The sequence below is a fragment of the Buceros rhinoceros genome, unplaced genomic scaffold, assembly GCF_000710305.1.
Source record: "Buceros rhinoceros silvestris isolate BGI_N320 unplaced genomic scaffold, ASM71030v1 scaffold460, whole genome shotgun sequence".
In the NCBI taxonomy this organism is placed as follows: domain Eukaryota; kingdom Metazoa; phylum Chordata; class Aves; order Bucerotiformes; family Bucerotidae; genus Buceros; species Buceros rhinoceros.
In genome coordinates this window covers 14,220-39,396 of record NW_010387685.1, presented here as the reverse complement: position 1 = coordinate 39,396, position 25,177 = coordinate 14,220, and the positions used below count along the sequence as shown (strand labels likewise).

General features: G+C 39.8%; 2 protein-coding genes across 2 annotated transcripts in view; one reads left to right on the top strand and one right to left on the bottom strand.

Annotated features, from left to right (window-relative positions):
• Positions 1-21,736, top strand: part of GRIP1 (glutamate receptor interacting protein 1) — a gene marked incomplete at its 5' end in the record, with an annotated part of 110,256 nt that extends 88,520 nt beyond the window's left edge. Inside the window, 9 exons of the mRNA XM_010145271.1 lie at positions 765-909; positions 1,938-2,077; positions 2,259-2,447; positions 5,825-5,978; positions 7,754-7,954; positions 10,321-10,432; positions 12,851-13,084; positions 20,182-20,328; positions 21,347-21,736. Coding sequence (XP_010143573.1) covers positions 765-909; positions 1,938-2,077; positions 2,259-2,447; positions 5,825-5,978; positions 7,754-7,954; positions 10,321-10,432; positions 12,851-13,084; positions 20,182-20,328; positions 21,347-21,583 — 1,559 coding nt within the window. The remainder of the gene's footprint in view (positions 1-764; positions 910-1,937; positions 2,078-2,258; positions 2,448-5,824; positions 5,979-7,753; positions 7,955-10,320; positions 10,433-12,850; positions 13,085-20,181; positions 20,329-21,346) is intronic.
• Positions 21,737-23,774: 2,038 nt separating this feature from the next.
• The window catches only part of HELB (helicase (DNA) B), a gene marked incomplete at its 5' end in the record, with an annotated part of 14,546 nt that continues 13,143 nt past the window's right edge, over positions 23,775-25,177 (bottom strand). Inside the window, 3 exons of the mRNA XM_010145160.1 lie at positions 23,775-23,857; positions 24,355-24,808; positions 25,065-25,177. The exon at positions 25,065-25,177 is cut by the window's right edge and continues 1 nt beyond it. Coding sequence (XP_010143462.1) covers positions 23,775-23,857; positions 24,355-24,808; positions 25,065-25,177 — 650 coding nt within the window. The remainder of the gene's footprint in view (positions 23,858-24,354; positions 24,809-25,064) is intronic.

Below are 25,177 nucleotides of genomic sequence, written 5' to 3'. Positions count from 1 at the left end.
TATGGTGGATCAGGTCCAGCAAAGGGCCACAAAGGTGATGAAGGGGCTAAAGCATCTCTCCTGTGAGGAAAGTCTGAGCCTGCGAGGACTGTTCAGCCTGGAGAACAGAAGGCTCATGGGGGAATCTTACCAGTGTATATAATATCTGAAGGGACAGTATAAAGCAGATGGATCCAGGCTCTCTTCAGTGACGCCCAGTGATAGGACAAGAGGAGCTGGACACAAACTAAAACACAGGAAATTCTTCCTGAATATCGGGAAACACGTTTTTATTGTGAGGGTGACCAAGCACTGGCACAGGTTGTCCAGAGAGGCTGTGGAGTCTCCATCCTTGGAGATCTTCAAAAGTCATCTGGACAGTTCTGGGCAACCTGATTCTCTTGGGTGTCCTCTTGGCAGGGGATTTGGACAAGATGACCTCCAGAGGTCCCTCCAACCTCAGCCATTCAGCATAACAAAAACAACCTGAAGTTACATTTTCATATGAAGGAAGCTAAAAAGATTTTAAATGGAGTAAAATTTAGTCTTAATAGAAAGAGGAGAATTTTTCTATTGACTTCAATGTAATCAAGTTTTGGCAATAAACAACAAATTGCACAAGATTTTTTTCCCAAAATAATCCAGTAGAATATGACTAAGAAGTGTATTGAAATGTAATCCTTTGAAAATGTTGTTTGATTACCAGTGACTAGACCAAATGTGCTATTTTTTTTCATTTCTTCTTTCATAAGAAACCAATTGTGTCCCCTTGGCATTTGTTGCAGATGAACAGGAGAGCTCTGGAGCAATTATTTATACTGTTGAGCTCAAGCGCTATGGTGGGCCTCTTGGAATTACCATCTCTGGTACTGAAGAGCCCTTTGATCCCATAATCATTTCCAGCCTTACGAAAGGAGGATTAGCTGAAAGGTAAATTGGAAAGCAAATTATTTCGTAACATTCAAATAAAGATTTATTTTGTTTACCTGAAGATGCTAATTTTCATAGTTTAGCAATCTATTTTTTTATAATTCACCCAAATCTGAGTTTATAATCTTTTTACTGTTGTCTTTTGATCATTGTCAAATTCAGGGGCATGAGCAGTATCTTAAAGGATGTTCTTGAACATACTATGCAAGACAGAGCAGAGGACTGTGGTCCTTATAAATCACCTAAGAAAGGCTAGTCTATTGAACTGCTCCATCACAAGAACATTTTAGCAGCCTATTAAAAGCAATAGCCTTGTATAGTACAAAAGGTGAGGAAACATATTGTATACACACATGGTATCAGTACGTGCACTTACATACAGCATAGCAAGCATTATCTGAGGAGTAGAAATGCTTCTCCTGGTGAGTGATGAATAGAGAATAATGAAAATGACAAGGTTTTCTGTCGCCTGTTATTTTAAGATAGGTAGAGTCATTGCAACTGGTACCTTTGTTGACAGTTTCAGAGAGAACTTACATTACAGCGCACAAAACATGATACGTGCACAGCCAGAACAAACACTGGGTTTTCACAAAAAGAATTTATTTTCTTCTCTTGACATCCATCCTGAAAGCCACGTTGGTGAAATAGCTGGTTACTTGCTCATACTGCCATTGTCTGTTACATTAGTGAGACTTCGAGAAGCTTGACTCATTTCAGAACTTACTGAGCGGTCTGCGATTGCTCTTAAACAGGTGGGCTGCAATGAGTATGATCCATAGGTGATTAACTCAATTACAGCAGTAACACAGAACTCCACATCTCCATGCCTCAGCTCTGCTATTGTCACTACAACAAAGGTGACTTGCTCTAAGTGTTTATAACAGAAGAATTACTCTGTAGCACAGCTATAAAAGCAAAATGACAGAAAGGGAGATAAGACTTTCATGCTCCAAATATGCGAAGGAATTGCCTTTGTTGCTTTTTATGCTCCCTTCTCAATGTTTTACTTCTCTCTCTTATTGTAGGACTGGGGCAATTCACATAGGAGACAGAATCCTAGCAATAAATAGTAGCAGTCTGAAGGGAAAACCTTTGAGTGAAGCCATTCATTTATTACAGATGGCAGGAGAAACCGTCACCCTGAAAATCAAGAAACAGACAGATGGTGAGTACGGCCAAGGGTAGCATCAATGGTCTTTAGTGTGTGAATGTGTATGTTTTTACAGATTACCAAGCATTTAGGCCGTCCCTGGAAAAATGTCATTGTCAGAAATAAAAGACATATTCTTAAAACTGCAGTAAAGCAATGACCACCACCTCCTTTGTTTCTTTATAATCCTATTCAGCTACCAGTCCCAAGAAATTCTCTGTCCCTGTCAGTCACATAAGTGAACTGAGCGATGCTGAAGATGAAACTTCTACTGCACAGAAATCTGGCAAACTCTCAGACGTCTATTCCACTACAGTCCCAAGCGTTGACAGTGCAGTAGAGTCGTGGGACGGCTCTGGTATTGATACCAGCTTTGGAAATCAAGGTACTATCAAGAATGCAATCGACATTTAAAGTAGAAATTATCTCCTTCGTGGCTGACCTTCCTTTGCCTTAAGGAGAAATTTGTCTGTACCAGCTTTAAATCTTGTACTTTGTAATGTGGGGATGTCTCATTATGACCACACACCTCACAAGCCAGCATGATTTCTTACACTTGGCTGGCCTCAGATTCGTTCTTTCATGACAATGTGATGTGTTATGAAGCATTTATCAATACATTAAGAGGCTTTTGTTGGCTTTACTGACATCTGAATAGCCCGATCCATAGCTCATCCACAACTAAAAGGGTTTATCCTTCAAATACAGATCAATGCAGGGTACACAACACACCGAAGATGTTCATGAATTTGATGCCCATATGCAGTAATTTTTAACTAACAACAGATTTATTATGAACTGCTGAAGGGGGAATGTTAGCCATTGCTTATGATTTGTAAATCTTTTTCTTCTTCCTCATTCCTGCAGCCTCAACATCTAATTTTCAGCTCTCAAAAACAATCATGCTTTTTAAGGACATTATTTTCCTTAACACTAAATTTTCTACTTCTGTTTGGCTATTGTTTTTACATCAGATTTTCAAAGAATCTCATTTTAATTTGTAAGACATTTATTTAGGCAGTGAGGGAAGCAGACATCTTATAATATTCTAAATAACAACAACAAAAAAAACTCTACAGCTTCAGTGTTTTATTTAACCCTCTTCAAAATGCTTATTTCCATAGTAAAGCAGGTATTCTCCCTACCTGACAGGTATTTGGATAGGTAGATACTTACCTCAAATAATTTTTTCTTGCTCGCTCTGGTTGCACACTCTTTTTCGATTTTATTTCTCTGTTTCTTTATGTTGCTTTCCAGGAGCATGGGTAATGCTCATGGACAGCTCTTTTGTACCCTCACACAGAGAACTGAAACAGAGCTCTGACCAGCAGATTTCCTATATAGGTTGAAGTTCTATGCTGATTGCTCTTCTGTAATGTGTCTGCTCAGTGATAACACTGGTGGTTTCTTCCAGAAAGCAGAATGTTTCCTTTGAAATCTGCTGAGCTACCTGAGATCAAGAAGTAGCTGATGTCATTACTAGTGGCCTTCTTTCTTGTCTCTGTAATTTTTAAGTATTTCTTAGCATTACTTCATATATTTAGCACCAGCTTGCTTTAAACAAGACAGTCTCAATACATTTAATTCTAACCCCTGTTTTCTACATTTTACTTTTGGTTTACTGTTACATATAACATCTTGTTTAGTACTCAATGTATTGGGCTACATTCCCCCGTGTGATTTGTATTTCACCGAAGTTAAGAGTTGGGATGAATTTGTTCACTTTTCTGTTTCTAGCTCTGTTGGTCGGTTTATCAAAATAAATCATGTTAGATTTTCTTCTGGTATTTTTAAGGTCTTAGGAGAAGTACTGATGAAAAAGTGCCAAAATGATAGTTCCAATTTCATAGGTGAATTTATGATATTTGGAGCAAATTCAACCCTGGAAAGGACTGAGGCCCAGACTGCTTTCCAAAGTCCTGATAATTTGGATGCCATGCCAAAACTAAACCAGAATCTCAAAGCAGAATTTTTTCTAACTACCTTGAAAAAATCAGCCCATCTTGGCTGGATACATGGCACATCTGATAAACAGCCGGAGTGTAAACAGATTTGTGCCTTATCCCTTGCTGTGGTACTAAAGTGACCCACATTTCTATTAAAGTTCATTCTGTCTTGACCTGTCAAGTTGGGTTTGGCTTGTCTCCAAATCTTCCTTGGCATAAGCACAGGCTAAGCAAATTGAGGAGTTTGGGGAATGTTTCTGGATCACCAGATAATGCTTTATCTTTTTAGTTATTAATTAATTTAATGGTGGTAAGCAGTCTTTTCTCTCCTTGAATTAACACCCCACTTTGTACCTTTGTCTAATGCGTCCACCTTACTAATCTGGAGCTTTCCCCACACAGCAGTCACGCTTTCACAACCAAAACCCTTTCTAGAATCTGGGAGTATGTTAATGTCTGCCAGTTGGCTGGGAAACGCACACAACTCTGTAGTTACATGGGATTTGAGGGAGACAGGTCTAGACTAATTTATGGAAGCAAATTGCCCTCTTCAGAGAGGTGGCAGGAGTGATATTTGTTAGTCATCAACAAAATAGAACTTGCTAATCCAATATGCACGTCAGAAGACAGCGACTATAGAGCTAGAATAGGAGTATGTCAAGATGAATTACATATAGCAGCTGTTCCCTAATGGATTTTGCTTACCAGATCAGCATCAGCTTTTGACAAGTTGATCCATGTGTTCTTCTCGATACATTACTTTTAAGCCAGTACACTTAATTCAGTTAAAGAAATACTGTTGAACTAATACCAACATTGCTTGTATAATAAAAGCATCCAGAAATAAACTCTTCAGATATAAAGGCCATCTGGTACCACTTACAGAGCCTTGCGATGTGTGGAAATGAGTGATAGAGAAGTCACCTTCTGCAAAGTGAGCATTCTAAGGCTGTATCTTGGGCCTCGGCGTGAGACAGACAGCTCTTGGACCCCTAGCAAAAAGCAGTAGCTCTGCTAATTGCAAGTCCCCCTTCCATGAATGGTTTAAGAGTGCAGAGTCCCATGTTGGCCTTTATGCAGGGCAGTGCAGGGCTGTGACAACGCAGTCCTGCGTTTGTATGAAAAAGTCCTTGTCTCAGCAGCGCCCAGACAGCTGCCCTCCTTCCTGTTCTGGCATTACTCCAGGTAATGGTCATGACAACATTTGCATCTAGGTAGCCATTCTACAGGTTGGTAGTATTGTGTATAATTGGCACTGATATGACACTGATTTTTGGCTGCATTGCTTCCAAATTTGAGAAAGTTACCAGAAGAAAGAAAGCTTTCTTGCTAGTCATCTGAAAAGTCAAGTTGATGGGGTTTTGTAATGTGTCCTTGCAAAATCTTTTTTTTAATAGGTCTGAAGCACAGTTTTCATTAATGGCTTAGGTTTGATTTTGTTCACATTGCACATGATCACATTAACCACATATTTAACACATCCGTAACACACATGATTTATTCATTAGTATTCAATATATGATGTCAAATTAGAAAGTGATGAATTGTGAAGATGTCTACAACTAAACATCAGAAGCAGCTGGGACATAAAAAGCAGGAGAACAGTGTTAGAAACATTAAAGATTTTGTTTTCAATGAACTTTTCACAGGAGAAACTCTAGAGCACACCTAATTCCAGCCATAATTTAGGTCATAAATAATCTGACTACTGCTGCATGAATCCACATCCAAGTTCTAGAGAACTCAGCTTCAGAGATGTGCCTTTTTTGTCATTATGACGTGTACAATGCTGTAAATATGTAATTCATCGTTTTAGCACACAGCTACCAGGCTTCGGGATACAACTTCAATGCCTTTGAATGGAGGAGTCCTAAACAAAGCAGTTTGTCCCCTCCAAGCAAACCACGAAACCATCCTTTTCATGATACAGGGCTCAGTGATGATGAATGGGACCGACCTACAGCAAGCAGGTAAGTTCCTATAAAAGTTTCTATTTTCTGATGAGCAACTGCAGCAGTACCTCAAAAATTACTGCTTTCTGGAATAAAATTACGTTTTTCTGATGTGTTATGGTAGAGCTGTAATAGCTCTCCTTTAAATAAGAGACACAGTATTTATACTTCATGAAACGTATTAGCATAGGTTAGTGACATTTTTGGAAGATTATAATGCCAAAACCAAGACATGTCTATTTTGAGTTACTTCAGACAAAAAACCACAGCATTTATCTCTTTAAGAATAAACAAACAAAAAAGTTAGGGCATTCCCCTGGGTAAGCTTCAGGAAAAAAATTACTGTTTTCTCACTCCACAAAAATAAACCTACAAATAGAGTGGCTAAAGACAACTGGCATGTTAATCTTTTGTCTTCCATGAAAATTACTCATTTTGGTTTGGGCAAAGAAGCAGAAATTGCAGTCTTCTTCCACAAATGCTTCCGACACATGCAGTGATTCGGTGAGAGAACAAAGTGATCCAGGTAGAAATGTCTTGCCCACAGCTATGGTAGTTTGCCATTCATTCATTCATCTTTTGAGAAGTAAATCTCCTCTTCAGCGAATTTCTCTGCAGGCAAAAGAACTTCCTGAGGGAAAAATGCTTGGTTGACAATGCTTGGAGATAGTGAAAGACCAAAAAATGTCTTATTCTGTATTTTAAGGATGATCTGGCAGTGGAACCGCTGTAGAGACTTGGTTGATTCCTGCCAAAGAACAGTTCTTCCTCAGGCAACGAAAGACAGACATCAGAGTTAGGAAGATTTCTGTACTCTTTGCACCCATCCTCAGGACTTGCAGACAGGCCGGTCCTTCATTAGAGAGGCAGTTTCATGGTGTGGCAACACAATGGGCCTGAAGTCTCAGTTGGTGAGAAATTACAGTTCTAAAGAAAACCTTTCTGGTTCCTATACAAACATACTGGATAAGTAAATCCATAAGGTCCTGTGTTACCTTGATTTGTATTTCAAAGGTAAAATTTAAATGCCAGTGCTGCTTTCCTGAATCTGAATGACAAATTCGCTGACTGCAGAGTGGCTGACTGCCCAGTGGCATTTTGTCTGGAGACAAGCCTAGCAAGATGATAGCAAAGATCTGGGAAAGTGTGAACTCTTAGTCCATCTCCAGCTCCTTTGGCCCCTAATGGCCAGAAGCATACTAGAAGTTTTCATAGGCTAGTGGTGGACAAGATGTATAAAGGACATGACCATACTTTGCTTCATAGCTCCCACTCTTGGTAAGCTGTTATCTATAGTTTAACAGCATCATCTTTATCCACAGTTAAAGCCCATATTTTGATTCTCAGATGAGATACACCCATAGAACACCTACTGATTTGCAGTTGCATAAGTAATAGGCTACAAAGTTGATGATCAGTGAACCAGGAAGCTGGCTTATAAGATACAGAATCTTCTACGTGAAAAGCATGTATTCTACTACCATTTTAAAGCATTCAACAGGAAGGATGCACAATAAGGAGTCTTGTTCTACTTCTTGTTGTGACTTTACACCTGAAATATAAGGCATAAATTAAAATAATGATTCTTTTAACCCTGTATCTGTAAAATGGATTATGCCACACCTGATAGTCTTCCTATACCAAGAGCTAGAATGCTTCGGAAGGGTGTGTCCATTCTTCCAGCCTGTTACAGGAACCCCCAGAAAACCACCTCTTCTCTGCCTCTAGCTAAGCAACTTATCTTCTTCTTTAACACTAAAAAGTGATTTTTTTCTTACCTTTATTTTGTGTAGCACAGCTTCCAAGAATATGTGGCAACAGAAGGAGACTGAGGCATTGGGAGAGAATCAAGAAAACCATTTAAAGCAAACTCCTGTAGAAAGATCAGGGAGGGAGAGCATCAGGATCATGAAGAAAGAGAGCAAGATGTGGAAAGGTGCCTCTGGTGGGCAAAGGAAAGGTGGGGGACAGCTGGAAGAGTGGAATACTTCCAGGTAGGAATACAAAGAATGCACAGGAGTGAGATTCAGCTGGGCTGAGGGGGATGGGGGATGGCGAGGAATAAAGGAAAATCAGTTGGCTTAAGAAAAAGGAGAAAATGGGGTCAAAGCAGAAAACACATCATTAACATGCCATTAAGTGACAATGAAATGTAAGTTGGCAAGTGAATGAAACCAGAGAACTTAGATTGCTCTGGAGCCTGGGTCTACCTATCGCTGGCAGGTAGGAGGTCTGTTACAGTTTCTGCTCCAGGGAAAATTTTTTGCACATTAAAGCAATACTTACAGGAATGAGTACGCCAGGTCCTAGAACATCCTATCACTTCCTGAATTTAACAAAAAAAAAGGGGGGGTTTTGTGTCTCATATGGCAATAAGAACCAAATCATAAGCACCTGTGTCTTCGTATCTATACCACTACCTCTCCTTCAGCATTTTTATGCATCTAAATTTCTTTGAATAAGCATTGGAAACCCAAATATATTCATTATAGGTCAAACAGCATTTCACATGACATAAAATCAATCTAGCAAGTTTCAGAAAAAAAGCCATCTAGATGAGAAATTATTTTGGTACCTCTTTTTTTTTCTGGTGCAGTAGCTCAGCTACAAATCGGTTTATTCATATGGCTGTAATGAAGATGCAGAAATTGAGCATTTCACACACCAGGAGACAAGACTCAGAGAAAAGGCAAAAGAGGAGGTGATGGCAGAAAAAGGAATTGCTTCAGCTGAGAAGAGTTCCAGACACACAGGCATCATCACTTCAGATTTCACATAAGTCAGAGAAGAAATGGACCTCCATTTCTAGGAAATCCAGTCTTTAGTGTTGCAGGCAATTTCTTCAGATAATCCTGTTCATTAACTCAAGTTCCATTTTATATTTTAGTATGCAATATAAAGAAAAGCGTTGTAATGGGTAAATTGTCTATGTTCAACGACGGATATTAAAACAGCTACTTAGGTTTATCGAAAGAGCTTATTTCAGAAGTCAAGGATCTTTCTAAAATCATATTTTAAATACTTTCTTCTCTTGCCTGGGAGGGGTTGCATCAGTGATCTGAGTAGGTATTCTCACCTATTATATTGCAATATCTTAGAAGAGACACTGATGCTGGATGGAGAATCATTGCGATAAGAGATTGAAATGGCTGCCCGTTGTCTGCTTGACTGATCATAACTGTAAGAAAGCATCTCTGGGGCAGAGTATCGTGTGTGAAGTATTCAAGCTGTTGTTGGTTGTGCTAGGCAATTCTCCTATTTAATAGCTGTTATGCTAACAGTGTTACATTCTCGCTGTACTCAGTAATACATTGTTTGTCAATCAAGGCCTCAGATGCTTCCATAATAGTGTTTGCTCCAATTATGTACTGTTAACCACCACTAGGTGTAGTCCACGGGCAGCTGCTCCAAAGTAACAGTTTGCTGCCACCAAAAGGATGAAATTTTATTCTTTCCCTCCTTGTCCTTCCCCTGTGCCTTTCACATTATCAGCCCCCTTCCGTGCAGCAGCGCGGACGCTTGTGTGAACCTTCATTGAGCTGATTCCCCTTGCTAAGACAGCAGAACCTGTCCTCCTCACACATGCATACACTGTAAAGGTGTTGCTTTGGGCTATGTTGCTGCAATCCAGAGTTGGTGTTTCTTATCAGGCTTCTCTTGCTGGGCAGCCTCCCTAAGCATCCCTGTCACCAACATCTTGCCTAAGAGTTCTAGTAATAAGGCTTCGGTGCTTTTATGAAACATCAGAGACCAAGTCTCCATGCAAGACAGTTGCATCCCCGAAGGTTTCTCAGTGTGTGTGTTCAACATGACTGGAGCGGTTTATGTGAAGGCAGTTAGGTGGACTTAAACTGATAATGATGAATGCAGCTTAGGCTGACAGAATCAGGTAAAAAGCACCACCACCACCCCTCTTCTGCAAAATGCTGTTTGCAAAATCGAGGGCTCTTTTCATATTTTCTGGGAGAAGCCTATGCGGTTGAAAGGTTTTATTGTTGCACAGAGTAGCTCTGCACACAGCTAGTGGTTGATTTGTTCATTTTCATAGGGATGTTCCAGTTCCAATCCAGTAAAAATGTGTATTGAATTGTTCTTGGAATCCATTTATCCCTCTACTGAGTAACTCACTGCTCAGATCCTGCAGACTGTGGCAACTGCCTGGTTATGACAAGACTTCTCTGTCGTGTGCTCTGCATGTCCATCCAACCTCTCCTGATCAGCAACTCTTCTCCACTCTCCTGCCTACCTACTGTAACGTTCTGTCGTTCAAATCACAATCTGTGGCAAGGCACATGTGTAAAATAATTTTTTTTGAGGGGAAAAAAGTCCACATTTTTTTAACCTCTGATTGTAAATCTAGCTTCGCAGGTACCCATGATAACACCGAGGCTGACCAGGAGGAAAATTTCTGGTCTCAGGCTCTGGAGGATTTAGAGACCTGTGGCCAGTCAGGAATTCTGAGGGAACTAGAGGTAGAACAATCTTAACCTTTCTTTCCAATTATAGAGAAATATAATGGTTTTGGTTTGGTTTATGTCTGTTTTATTTTCTCCTTTTTTTCTTTTAAGTTGCACTAATCGCACCAATTCATTTAAAAGCTTTAACCCCTCTCCACAGGACAAGGCTGACAGGCGTCTGTGTTTGAGAAACATGAATCTCTTGGTACCTACCCTTTACCTTTATATTTTTGCTTGTGCAGCTGCCTCCCCCGCCCCTAACCAGAGCTGTTTTCTTTTGTACAGTACCACCAAAATTCTATAAACATGTTCACGCCAGAGCTTTTGACTTGCAGCTTCTGCTGTGCATAACCATTGATGCTGTGCGCACAGGCAGCAAATGGCGCAGAACTTCTTAAGTGGGCACTGCCTTCCTGCAGCAATGCATCCCATTCTCTGACAGACGCTTTATGCAGCTTTTCTTGGCATGTTGTAGGTTGTCTTTTAAATTGAAACTTGATTTGATTAAGACGAACATAAAAGAAAATCAGCTTTTCAAAGTGTTTACCTATAATCTTACCACTCTGCAAAAAAAAAAAAAAAGCTGCCAATGTGAGAAATGTTCGTTATACAGCAATTTCTTCGCTACCTAACAAATTTTCCTGAAGTTAATTGAAAACCCAACCATGCCCCATCTTAGATTGTGAGGGGAGTAGAGGGGAAAGGGAACAGAGGCAGAGGAACTTTGAGCCTTTATTTTTCTAATCATCTTTTCTCTAAGTTGTCTAATCAGAACAATTAAGATTATACTGCCACTTAAAGCTACGGAATGAAAGGCCCTAAAATATTTTCTTTTATGTTCTTTTAAATTCCTAGAGCTGCAAAACTGGCAGAATCTCATTTTCATTTTTATGTTATGTAAAGTCCTTTAGCAGCCAGGAAGAATGTGAATGGCATAACTGGGTGAAAGTTTTTCAGTTCAGATTAATTCACTTCGTCCGATTTATGGCTTTTGTATTGCATGTATGGGTAGCAAAATGTCATTCTCATGTATTTGTTATTGCGAATCGGAGAAATGTAGGAGAAAATGTTATACTGGTTTAATTCCATAGTTAGATATGGTTTGGTACTGCAGGCTTCTCTTGCAATTTTCAATATTCAGAGCACAATAAAAGGATATGGAAATAGATAATTTCAAAATGGAAATAGATCATTCATGCTGACCAGAATTCAGTTACTTCAACACCTTGAATTTTCCTCAGCCTTTCACAAAAGTGAGAGATTCAGAACTGTAGACGCTGTATCATTTGTAGCATCGCCTTGTTGCACAGCCCGCAGCTCTGAAAAGAAAGAAAGACTCATTCAGTATGTCAGGACGCTGAGCATGGTGATGCCTCTATTTTATGAAGTGCCACTGAGTAGTCAAGGACTTCTTATCCTTTTTCATTTCAAGGTCTACAGCCAAAGAGCAAAAATGTTGTTTGCCAAGTCCTTTGGATGCTTTTGCTCCATCAGGCAGTAATATCGGTCATTACTGAGCACAAGAGAGACTGTTAAGGCTACGATATATTATTTTGTAGTGAAAGTAGTGCTGGAGCTGTGAGAAAGAAGGGTGCCGGACATACTGACCAGAGTCAGAACCAAACATTTATTTGCCTGTTCCCCCCTTACTTTTCCACCCCTTCATTTTTGCTTCTCGTTTTCAAGCAGGCTGCCTGCATCCTGTCTCAGTCAGAGCTCAGGTTATGGTTGTCTTCCAAGATTTCACCCTCCGTGTATTCCTGCATCCGACATAAAAGGTTCCCTTTTACTGAGATTAAAACCAGCAGTGAGACAGGAGCTTTTGTCTCTGAAGAATTGGTGCAAAGGCAGCTACTCTTGCCATTTGTGTGTTATGCAAAGTTTCTTCCCAGGCAGTGAGCTTACCTGCACTGAGCTTTCCCCAGCCTTGGATGCTATCCGGGCACGTTCTCTGCCAGTGCTGACTCTAAAGCTGCCTACGTGTTCTGCTGACTCGCTTTTTTTTTACTTTGCACACACAGTTTGAATTGTAAATGCCTTCCTGTAGCTCCAGTTCCAACAAATGCAATTATGCTGCAATTTAAATGTCATTTTATTTATGTGTAAAGTATTTTTCAAATAAACAATTATACCACTCACTCTTCAGCCTGCCAGGGGACTAGCTTACCAGCATAGCCATTCTAGTGCTCAGTATTTCAGTTTGAAATGCCCTCTGAAAACTTTTGCCCATCAGATTCTGTCATTGTTGCTGTGTTTTGTTGTGGTCCTTTATTTTATAGTGACTTGCAAGCAGATTGAACATCTGTCCTCTTGCCTTTTGCTGTGCCCTGAGTGACTGTGTTTTAACAAAGACCTTTTTCCTACTGCTATGAATTAACCACTTGGTTAACCCACATTCTGTGTTAAACATTAACCTGTTCTTTCATGCTCTAGGCCACAATTATGTCAGGAAGTACAATGAGTTTGAATCATGAAAACCCACAACCTCGTAACCAGCTGGGGAGACAAGCCAGCTTCCAGGAAAGAAGTACTATAAGGCCACATTACAGTCAAACTACTCGTAGCAACACATTGCCATCAGATGTGGGGAGAAAATCCATGGTTCTGAGAAAAATTAAGCAAGAAATGAAAGAAATCATGTTACCAACTCCTGTGGAGTTACATAAGGTCTGTAATTTTTTCTTCTGACAGCTTTGAAATAATATATTCAGCATAGGGGATCTCATTATATGGCAATACAGTAAGCACTTTTTATAATCACTCCACAGATGTAATTTGGGGGCCGTGCATATTAGTTCTTACAAACACATTAATGATATATCCTTGTGGGGGAAACAAACAAATAAGATGCATCCTTGTCTACTGTTTCGTTTTACAATAAATCCTCAAAAGGGACTTCTCTTTGGTAAGGAGGATCCATTGGTAATTTGAATTGACAATACCAATAACTCATCTCTGCAAAATGTGTTCATTACGAAAGCGAAGTTTAATTTCTAGAAAATACATTTCTTTAGGAAATTACTCAGGAGGGTTTGTGGCTCCCATTGGTCCTGTTTCAAATTAACACTCATTTTGAATGAAATACATGAGGCTCTATGTACGTAATATAGAATGATATTTCAAATTATCTATTGCTTCTCTTATCTTTGTAATTCCTTGGCTCAAAAAAAGGATAAATAATCTTCAGTCTGTGCGACCTTTCACTTCTCAAAACTGTTGAAATGACCTGGTGATATGAAGGTGACTCTGCACCCCAGGAAGTACTGGAAAAAGTATGTTTAGATAATGTACAGCAAACACCCTGCCAGTTTCACATCCAGTGAGGCCATAACAGCAACCAGTTTCCAAAACTCTGGAGAACATTATAACACTGTTCTTTATGGGAATGAGCATCCCATCTCCTGCACCCCCTTTCCTCTTAAAGGTCTAAGATCTTCCCAGAGAGGAGGCAGAAGCACAGAGAACTTTCACTGAGAGGTCACATGTTTTCATTCTCAGGAGAGTTGGTTTGGTTTCTAGTCCCTGTGGGTTTGACTGACGTTCAGTTTAGTTCAGTGAGGTGAGGACTTGCCGCGTGTGGGCTAAAAGAATGTTTGTAGAAGGCAGTAGAGCGGATCTTATGTATGGAAAATGAATCTCTTGCCAATGTGAACAATCTATAGGATGTGTTGTGATTGTTTTTACCTATTCATATTTCCAGTTTGATGTGAAGTGATTAATGGAGTTAGTTACTGTGCTCAGCTTTCCCGAGTGGTGGGAAAATGTGAGATATAAAACAAAACTATGCCAGTAGGCATTCCATGGTGTGCTCACATTCAGCAAAGGCAATTCTCTCTTATGGATTATAAAACCAGTCTTTCATGATTGATAAAATAAATCCTTTCCTGGAAAGGAGGGGGCAGATTTCTGCTAATGAGTCGGTATTCTATGATAGCTGCTAGAGTCCGAGCAGTAAAAAATACCCTGTCCTTGAGCTTCCTCTCTCTTCAGTTCTTTTTAAGACTGCTGTGACCTTCCGGTTTAGTAATTTCCCGTTTTTGTTCAGACAATATACCCACTTTTCCCCACTCTACTCAAGTGATGTTTTCTTATACTGTCTGTTCTGTCATCCAGAAGAAGAGTGATTTCCTTTCTAAAAATCTTCCAGTTGATCCTGCACCGAGGATTTTCCAAATCCTCACAGTCATTTGAGAAAAAATAGAAACCAGTGACTGGATCTTACGGTCTGTTTCACCAGAGTGGGCTTGTACCTCTGTGATCACACATGCAGGTTAACCCAAGCATCATGGGCTGCTTTTTTATTCGTGCCCATCTTAGCGAGTTCTTATTTATTTATTAGTACCTCTAGTTTCACACTAATAACCCGTTCAGTTGCTCTTTCTTGTGAACAGCTTATCCTGTGGTAAGTTTTCCAGAAAAGCTGCAATGCCGTTGGAATGCCGTGGGCCAGCTAAGGTCAATGTTCCGCTGGGTTTTCTTAAGCTGACTATGAGGGAGCAGTAATATACGATTCTACCAAAGAAAAAGCCACACATGAATACAAAATGCGTCAATAGCCAGGCTGACTTGTATAGGGTAAGAGAAACCTGCTCAGTCTGCAAACACAAATGGGTAAGTCTAAGAGAACAGCAGCACAGTGAGCAGATGACGGTACAAGCTTGTCCTTCTCAGATATACATCTCTCAGAAAGGTAACACGGCCCTAGTGATTATTTTGCTGAACGCTACAAACTTTGCAGCAAGTTAATCTGAGTTCTTCACTGCTCTTTCTTACTTTACCACATTACATTCACCAAATGTGTACTTGAACTGTCTGTCCTAAGGAGGCTACCGTTGAGATGTGTCGTGCAAATCTCTTTAAACATTTGTTCTAGATGATTTAATAAGTAACATTTAATTAACTGGATAGGATATCGCTATATCAGTACCCAAATTCAATTAATGCTTTTAATTGATTTTATCTACCAAGGTAAGCATATAGATTAATATTTTTCTAAAAATCATAGCGGACCATTTTTTAGAAGTTTCATAGAGCACACATTCCTCTGAGAGCAAAATTATGCACTAGACATCAGATAATTTTTCAATATTATTATTACAAGTAGTCATTAACATAAAACTACACTTGTTTAAAATGCCTCAGTAGCTCATCTGTGCAAGTTGTATGAATTTAAATTAAGCATTTTCCCATATATTTAACAGGAAGGAGAGGCATAGAAACAGACTCTGAACTTGTAAGCCTCTAGTTTAAAAGTTCAAAATTTTGTCAAGGGTTAGGACTGAGCCAGCCACTAGACAAATGGCAGATGCTCTCTTTTAACCCCTCTCCCTTCAAAATTTTTGGAAAGGGGTAAGGCCTGCCCCAGCCACTAGACAAATGGCAGATGCTCTCTTTTAACCCCTCTCCCTTCCCAAAGGGGAAGAGAAAGGGAATAAAGGAGAGAGACTTGTGGATTGGAGAAGAAAACTAAAACCACTTTAATGAAAATAATAACAATAAAATTGAATATATACACATATATATAAAACCAATACTTAATTCAACACACACCCGCCCGATGCCAATTACATCACCATTTGCTGTGGGCAGACACTGGGGAAGACCCAGGCTGGGCTCAGCATCAGACGGGAACCAGATTCAGGAGCTGGATTCTGGAACCAGATTCAGGAATGCACAGGTTGGGATCAAAGGCAGAACGAGCAAAGTCCTCTTTGGTTGTCAGACACTGAAGAAGATAGTTGACCCTTGTGATCACTCAGCTTTATACACAATATGACGTGTTGGTCAGTGTATGGTCACCTGTCCTGTCTGCTCCTCCTTGCAGATGCAGCCTGTCACTTACTGCACCCCACTGTGGCACACAGGGTTTAGCAGTGACCTTGGTCTGCACAGGAGCAAGTATCAGCAAGAGCCTTTCTGCACACCAACCCCTGGTAGTAACTGTGAACATCAAGTGTTATCACTGCTAGAAGCAGACACTGTCTGCAGAAATGTGCCGTTAACTTCAGAAAGTGCCGCTAGAGAGAAGAGACTGAGCTGGAAAGTGAAATCACTGAACAGAATGAGTTCTGTTCTAGCTCAAACCAGGACAAATTTGTAACTATTAAATTGCTTATCAAATATGAATTAAATTTCCATTTCAGCTTTCTATTTCCCTTAGGCTCCTGATGTAAATTTAAAGTCTAACAAATTGCCCATAATGGAGATTTTGCCGTTGAGATCAAACCTACCCGACAGAAGTATGGATCAAACAGCATGATTTTGGTGTTGCAAGAATTCCTTGCAATGTCGTACCCTTCAGACAGGGCTGCTGGCAAGTGAAGATGAGAAAACCATGTGGTAAGGCTGTGCCCATGCCCACCATCTGGGTGTTTCAGATCGCAGGATTTTCACTCTGAGGTTCTCCTTTAAGATCATAGGTTACCTTAAAAAGAAATGACCATAAAATTATAACCTATAATACAAAAGGAATTCCTCTGCAGGTGACTTGCACCTAAAAAATGTGACAGCTGTCAAACATGCAACAAAGTTAAATCACAACCTCATCCTTGAGTGAATAAGTATCTGTTTCCTTAATTTCCAAGCTCCTGTTAAATAAACTAAAAGTCAAGAGAAGATAGCCATAAAGAAAACAGGTTTTTAAAATAATTTATGATATGTAGATGTGAAGAACCAGAGTCATGAGAAAATATAGTTATACATAAAAGTTCCGATTGCAGGGAAATGACTAATCCCTTCCAGAATGCCCATATAAATCCAGAATTCCATATAAATCTGCCAAGTCCAACCTGAACTAAGGGGGCAGTAAAAGACTTTGGAGGCTCATTCTCAAGTTCTGCTTCCCTCCATGCCCCACTACTGCAGTTACTTCCCACTGCCCTGCAAATGCAGTTTCCCACCTCTATGGCAAAACTCCTCTTTCATGTCCCTTATCATTTGCAATGGTCCATTTTTGGCTCAAAAGCTGGGAATGAAGTACCATGTGTGTTCCCCAGGCATTATTATAGACAAGACATGACATAAGGTGAGCTAATGTGGACTGGCACTTTCTATAGATCTGTAGAAGAGAACGCGTATGTATTTGGACCACTCATGGACCACTCACTAAAAATAGGAAAAAAGCAACACTGTCATACACCATATAAAGGGGTCCACCATCTGTAGGACATGCAGAATTATTCTCTACTCTAGCTTGGCTTTGATAAAGTCCTGACTGCAACAGAGTGTCCAGTTTGGGGTGTGAAGATTAGGGGAGGATGCTAACCTACTGAACAGAGTCCAGAGAAAAACAATCCTTGTTTCATCTCACTGCAGAGGAGAGAATAAAGTGATCTTTGTTCTCTGTGGGTAGCGGCAGGCTTAACTCTGAGCAAGGGTAGTTTAGTTTAGACAGACTGAAAAAATGCATCTGATGCACTGGAAGTGATTTCTTTAATGGACTGTCCATCACTGGAGATCTTAAAAAGCAGGACAGATACATGTCTCTCAGCAGTGGACTAGATGCAGTTGCCTTAGGGCATGGATACGGTCTAGGTAACTTCAGAGTCCTGTTTCATATGTTTCTGTAGTTCATCTGAGGTTGGATCCAGCTCCACTTAACTCCAGTGCCTGAAGGAAGGAGAAAAGAAAAAGTGGAAAGGGAAGGTTCCTTCTAAAATTGTGCCATCTGTGCTACAGCAGTGCATAGTATTTTAAGTCAGTCTTCTCCTCCTAGGCACTGTATCACATTTCTACATGTACTTTTCAAGGCTTCTTTAAGAAGCAGATAACACGAAGCACTCCTGTCCTTTGTGACAGTGTGGGAAAAGAGTTGTCTCATTTGAAAAGAATTTGTGTCCTGGTCCAGTGCTAGTTATTTTTCCTTCTTGACAGTAAGTACACACAAATCTGTCAATAGAATGTATCTGCCTCCATTAACTTTTTCAGTCTTGCTAGAGTGGTAGTCTTAATGACGCTTTCAGAGCAGCTTCAAACGAACCTTAGATCAAAGCCATGTTATCACAAACAAAAGCCTCTATTGTTAACAAATTATTAGAAGTTCCCCAGAGTCCTGCAGGTACAGCAGCTGTTGATAAAAATTAAAATCATTCCAAGATGCATTATTTTGAATTTGCAGGTATGTTTGTCAGTAGCTGAAATCTCCTTTGACTCCTAAAATTCATGGTGAGATGGAGGGAAGTATGACAGGTTCAGCAACAAGTTACTTTGGGGGATGTGAGAAAAGACGACAAGGAGCATAAACACAGCAGCCCCTGAGAAGTGCAGAGTGACAGCTCATACCCAAATAAGAGAATCAGTCACTGTCAGGGAGAAAGCCTTCAGCTTAGTTAATGGCTCTGTGTTCATCTGACCAAATCCTTCACTCCTGTTTTAGGACAACCTTGTCTGCTCTTGCCTACCTTTTCACAATGACAGTTAAGGCAGGTTCTCAGCAGCTTTCTGAGGGCAGCATCAACCAGCGTGGTGCCCCAGCACTGCTGTGCCTTGGCATTCTTCTGTGAGATACTGACCAAGTCCTCAGCAGTCTGATCTGAATTCAGTCTTGGCCCTGCCTTGAGCGGGAGGTTGGACTAGAGACTTTCCAAAGTCCCCTCCCATTTGAGTGATTCTGTAATTCAGAAACACCAGAAGGAATTCAAAGGCTGGCACACAGGAGGATGCAGCACGTGGTGCATTACTGGTACTGGGCCATTACATAATTACAAAGCGCTCTTAATGTTGTCATTTATCAGCCAGGGTGTTTTGAACAAGTGATTTGCACCTGAAGTGACATAAGCTGTAGCAGTTAAAGCACAATTTTTGACTGTGCGGCTGTCTCTGCACACAGATTTCGTGCCAGCATCAGTGTCAGCCAGATGTCAAACCATTGCCTCACAATTAACTTGCATAGGTCTGCGCTCATGATGGGAGAGGCAAGAAAGAAAAAAACCCTCGCAGAAATAAAAAAACCCCTAAGCATACCACATACCTATAGAGAAGTCTGTATCCTTTTCTGTCAGATAACTGTATTCACAAAACTACTTGCAAGGACTTGTTCTCTGAACACCTGAAAACGCTTTCTCCTAACAGGTTTATTAACGTCAATTTCCTGCCTTTGGATCACCGCCTCTTGGCTCTGCGACCAGAAGAACACTGCCTGCGAGCTCTTTCTGCAAGAGCCCTATCCACACTCTGTCTTAAAAGAAGCTTCAGTTATAACTCTCATACTGAGCACTTTTGAGATCAGGCCTTACGGGGTGGACCATTGCCTTGCCAAAAACCAGGCTGGCTAGGGCTTTATGGCGCCAGTGGCATTTATGCCGTAGGGAAGTTCTGGAAGACATGACACCAGTTCTTTGGTTGAGGCCAGGTCTTCATCCCTGAAGCAAAACTAAACTTAATCGGATGATCAGTTGGATTCTTATACTTAGATCCTGGTCACTAAAGAACAGGGTAGGAAAAAAACCTAAGACAAAAAAAATGGTATCATGAAAGGTGGGATAAAACCCACAAATTTCCCACTGACAGGCCAAAGTGAAAAGGGCTGCTGGTTACTGAAGAATAAGGAGGCGTCTGAGAGTATTAATGTAATGTCAAAACAGGAACAACTCTCAAATAATACTGTAGGTACAAACTAGTTCGTAAGTGAGCTCTGTAATATGAGAATAATTTTTTAAACAACCAAACTCAATGCACACTGGGAAGAAACCTTACTTAGTGCTTGTAGAAATGCGGACAAACTCTTTTTTTCCCCCTCTTCTAATCATGTCACATCACCTCCGCAGGTAACTTTGTACAAGAACTCTGATGGAGAAGACTTTGGGTTCAGTGTCTCAGATGGTTTACTGGAAAAAGGAGTGTATGTTAAAAATATTCGACCAGCTGGCCCTGGTGATCTGGGAGGTTTAAAACCATACGACAGGCTTTTACAGGTGATGTTTCTGACACCAGATGGGTTTCGCCTGGACGGACATGACACACAGATCAATTACTTCATAAAAGTTTTGTAAACACGACAGGATGTTTAGGTCGCTGTGTACCGAGGGGAGTGTAGAAAATGGCACAAAAGGTTTTCATCACTTATTTATTTAAACAACCTTATTATCTACATCACTTGTTACAATTTCAGTGAGGAGCAGTATGTTTGTTTGTATTTCAAAGGGGAAAGAATGTGTGTAGGAGGATGGGAAGGAGGGCAAATGATTGCAACTGCTTTGCGCCACAGGCCACGTCAATCACTTAGCCGCTCAGGCAGCACTTCACGGTGACTTGGGCTTTTATGCAGTGGCACTAAGGCCAGATTTTTCTGTAATGTTGTATTTATTTGAAGAAACAAATTATTTCTTTCAGAATGTTAGGTGTTTCAGAACCCCAAAGGAGATGATACAGAAATGCTCACTGGAATTTCCAGACAGATTTATAATTTTTGCTGTTCTTGATAGTGCCCTGGGAATTGTTTCCATGCTTAATCCAAGTTGTTGATTGACATAGTTGTAATAACGTAAAAACTCACTGAGCACCACGCTTCCCACAATGCCACGTTGGACCATGATGGAAAACCTAAACTTCTGTCAACCAGCCCAATGAAACACTTCATGTATTCATTAGAACTTAACTGGGTTGGAATTTTAGATATGATCTGTTGCATTTAAATTAATGAACACCATGAAAGACAAGAACTGTGTGATGTCATTTATGGAGTGGGCATCGTGACACCTGTCACCAGTGTAAAGAGGCCCACTTTAGTTACAGTCTGTTAAAAGGCAAGTAGAAAACTTAACTGGTGTCTTCAGATTGGGTGCCATTGTTAAACAGTCTTGTACAGACGATTCTGTACCGGGAATATTTAAATCGGGTTCCATAGTCTCAAGTATAAATCTGTGTCTCTTGTGATCTCATTTCTTTCTTTTTCCTAAAATGCTAACAGAAATGAATCTTCTAATTGTTCAGGTAAACCACGTTCGCACCAGGGACTTTGACTGCTGTCTAGTTGTGCCCCTCATCGCAGAATCTGGCAATAAGCTGGAACTGGTGATTAGCAGAAACCCACTGGCCTCTCAGAAAGGAAGCTCAGAACAGCAGACTTCAGCAAGTGGGGAGTGGAGCGATCAGAATAATGCCTTCCTTCAACAGAGTGGACATGCTACACTTAATACAGAGACACGGGATCCTACAAATACATTATAGCAGAAAACCATTTAGTGGGACATTTGGTAATGAAAGATAATTATGGTGCTAAATCCCTTTAAGATTTCTCTGAGACTGAGGCTCAGATGCTCTAGAGCACTAAAAAGCACAGGTCAGTCTGTCTTAAGGCTTGTATTAATTCACAGTTACTTTTTTCAAAAGTTAAGTTATAATGATTCATGAAGTCATTCCATTCTAAAGAATCTATCATTAGCAAATAAGAAACTGTGGGGAGATGTTTTAAACATGCTTTAAGTGTTCCTCTCCCTTCATCAGCAGCTGCTCTTTGAGGGAAAAGCACAGAATTAACCTGTACTAACAGCAGCGTCCAGGTTACGTGGTTTTTAAAATCATGCTGTCGATGGACAAGGAAGGGTGGCATGCTGCACTGGGTTTTCTTGTTAAATGGCTAGCTCTGTGATTTTGGGGACCGTTATTCTGCTGGTAAAAAGGGTGCACTCTTCAGACAAAGCACCATTAAGATGGTTTAACAAAATGCTTGTAGGAAGCTTAGGGTGAACATTGCTCCCCCACCTGGGTAAATTCTGCTAGAATGGCTGTTATTCCCTATGCAATGAAATATTTAACAGTATGTCTTGCAACCTGTGGGCGTTTTTAAGCAGAGACTTTTTTAGTGGGATAAAACCTCTGAAAGAGAATTACTGACAATACTAAAACTGAAATGAGTTCAGACAAATTAGAAACGTTTTAAAGAAAATGGCTTTTTTTTAACCTACAAAAGCTCTTTAATGATCCATAAACCTGTAAACTTACACTGTCACGTGAGCTTTTTAAGTCAAACAATTTCTCGAAGAGACAAAAGTTCCATTTAAAATGCTGTTTTCAGCCTTCTTTAAGATACACTTTACCTCCTGCAACACGTTTTTAGAATTTAAAATTGTAAATATATTTTACAAACACATCACACGAATTCTGTCCTCTCCCCCCAAGCAATAAAATACTGCCAGTTGCTTTATAGGCTCACCAGCAGCTGCTTTGGTTTATTCCGGTATTCAAGTTGTTATTGGTAATTCTTGTTATTGGTGAATATAAAGATACTGGATTTGTACATTTGTAGAGTCTCCATATATAAGCAATCACCTTACGGAGTTGTTTCTGGTCACTTCAAACTGTTTAACTGTATCCCTGTTGCTGTTTCCAACACATGAACAAGTTCACCTGCCCTGCACACACAAGTATCTCTGACTTCTTTCAGCACTGCCAGCAAAGGTCAGAATGACATTCAATGCTGAATCGTGTCGTGTAAAAATTTAAAAACGTTCATGAGTCACTTAAATATGTATTTTTATTTGTAACAAATAAGTATTAAACTGTAAAGTATTTTTGTACAAATTTAATACTTTAATAGCATGATATTTATCGTCTGTTATGTTTTTTGAAATTCAAACTGTTGCAAATATTTGTATGGAAAAAACTGTATAAATTGAAATAAACAGTGATTTAAAGACATTTAAAAACAAGATAGAATTTTTCTACTTCATTTTTTTAAACACAATTTTTTTCTAGTTTTAACAAAAAAATACCATGTTTATATGTGATTGTTGCACTTTTTTCTACCGTGTGTGGAAAAACCACCCTAACTGTTAAACGTAAGCTATCCAAATTTTAGTTCTACATCTAAGTACAAAGTGGGAAAAATTTTCTGTCACTGTTTGCAACTTTCTTTTTCGACTTATAACAAGATTAAAATCCATAATCCATCAAAGCTTCATGCCCATAATTCTGCCACATTAGAAGAATCTGAAGACGTCCCTTTTGTAAACAGTTTTTTGACTTGAGAGCAAACTGCAGTTCTGGCACATCAGGAAGAGCTTCTCATCAATTCTGTAGCATTAAGGAGATGGATAAATCTTGGTATGGAGGGCTACAGTCTTTAAACCTAGAAATGCCCTTATATTTAAGGGAACATCTGGATCCTGTAAGACCTGTAAGTTCCTTCTTGACCAGAACAGAAGAATGATACAGTTTTTGATGACTGATACACCAAGGAATCTCCTACTAAAAAGAAAGAGATCACTGAAAATATAAAAGGCCTACTCTAAAACAAGCATGTTCATAGAACATGCAAATACAGGAAAGCCTTTGAGAACAACCTGCATACCCAGCTTCTCCGTTCCCAAAGCCTGGAACAAAACAGGTTCGAGAAAGGTTCTTAGCAGTTAATTGTCTGTTAGCTTTTGAAAAGCTTCCTAGGAGTCGGTTCTCCCAAACTCAGGTTCTTAAGTTGGGAAGATCCAAGGGGAGAATCCTGTACTGTTGCCTGTCAAAACAAAACAAAAATGTTACCAGAGGTTGAACCAGAACTAAAATATAGTAACATCTTTTTTAAAAAAAAAAAAAAAAAAAAAACACACACACTTCTTTCTTATTGACAGAGCTCAGAAATTAGATACAATTTAAAAAAGCATCTCTTAAGCATATTTGACTGTTTAAAAATCAATGATTAAATTTTACATCTCTTTCACAGCAGGTCAGTTCCTAACACTGTACACTAAGAATAGGCTATGCTAGCCAACAGATCACACCAGTGAGTAACAAGATGTATAAATTTACTACTGTTTTTTCCCTATCAGTCATATATTACTGTGGGAAAACATCTGCCAAATGTGACTGCTTCACCAATTACTGGTCATCTTGAAAATTATGAATTAAATAATAATGAAACACTCATTAAAATATCCAGGTGACTTGAAGTGGTGACAGAGAGAGCAAAAGTTTGCTTTAAACTAACTTGCTCAGTAAGGACATACTTACAGGGGGTTTTTTCACACCATCCTCAGAATTCTCTGCAAGAGTTTGTTGTCTTTTACACGGACTTTGCTGCAAACTGGCTGTCAGTTCTTCTTTATTGAGAACTGCTGACCCTTCCTCTTTAACCAAGTCAGTTACAGGTTCAGATGGGTCAGGAGCACCTTGAGGTACAGAAACAGAGCAAGTCTCAAGCTCCTGACTTTGCCTGCTCTTCATCAGGGGAGAGGAAGTTTGTTTGGGATACTTGATTGTTTCTGCGATTGCCTCTCTCAAAAATCTCTGTAAGCGAGTTTTTCTGGGCATGTTCTTGTTAGTGACTGCTCTCCTGAGGTGCAGCTCTTCAGCTATAATGTAGACACGGCAACGTCCTCTGGTCACAGCTGTGTACACATGCTGCCAGTGCTGGCGGCCAGGATTGCCAACTACGTAGACAACAGTGTTTTCCTCAGAACCCTGAAACATGTTTAAGAATGCCTTATCAAATTAAGATCTCCAGTAAGTAGTTAAAAAAAAAAAAAAAAAGAGACAACATAAGAACAAGGAAGTTGGAGACAACTGGGGACACTTTCAAGAATATTTTCTATCGTGCATTCAAAGAATCTTAGTTTCAAGCAAGCGCTTTATTCTTTGACATGGAAATACATAGCATTATCAAGATAAAGCCATAAAAACATTTTATCAGATGATAGCTTTTTTTTTTTTTTCTTACCTGGAATGTGTGAATAGTTCTGGCCCATGCATGTCTTATGTGACACAGCTTCTTCAGTGCCTTATACTTCACCGTGAAAGTGGAGCCACACGTGCTGCTGATGGTTAATAACC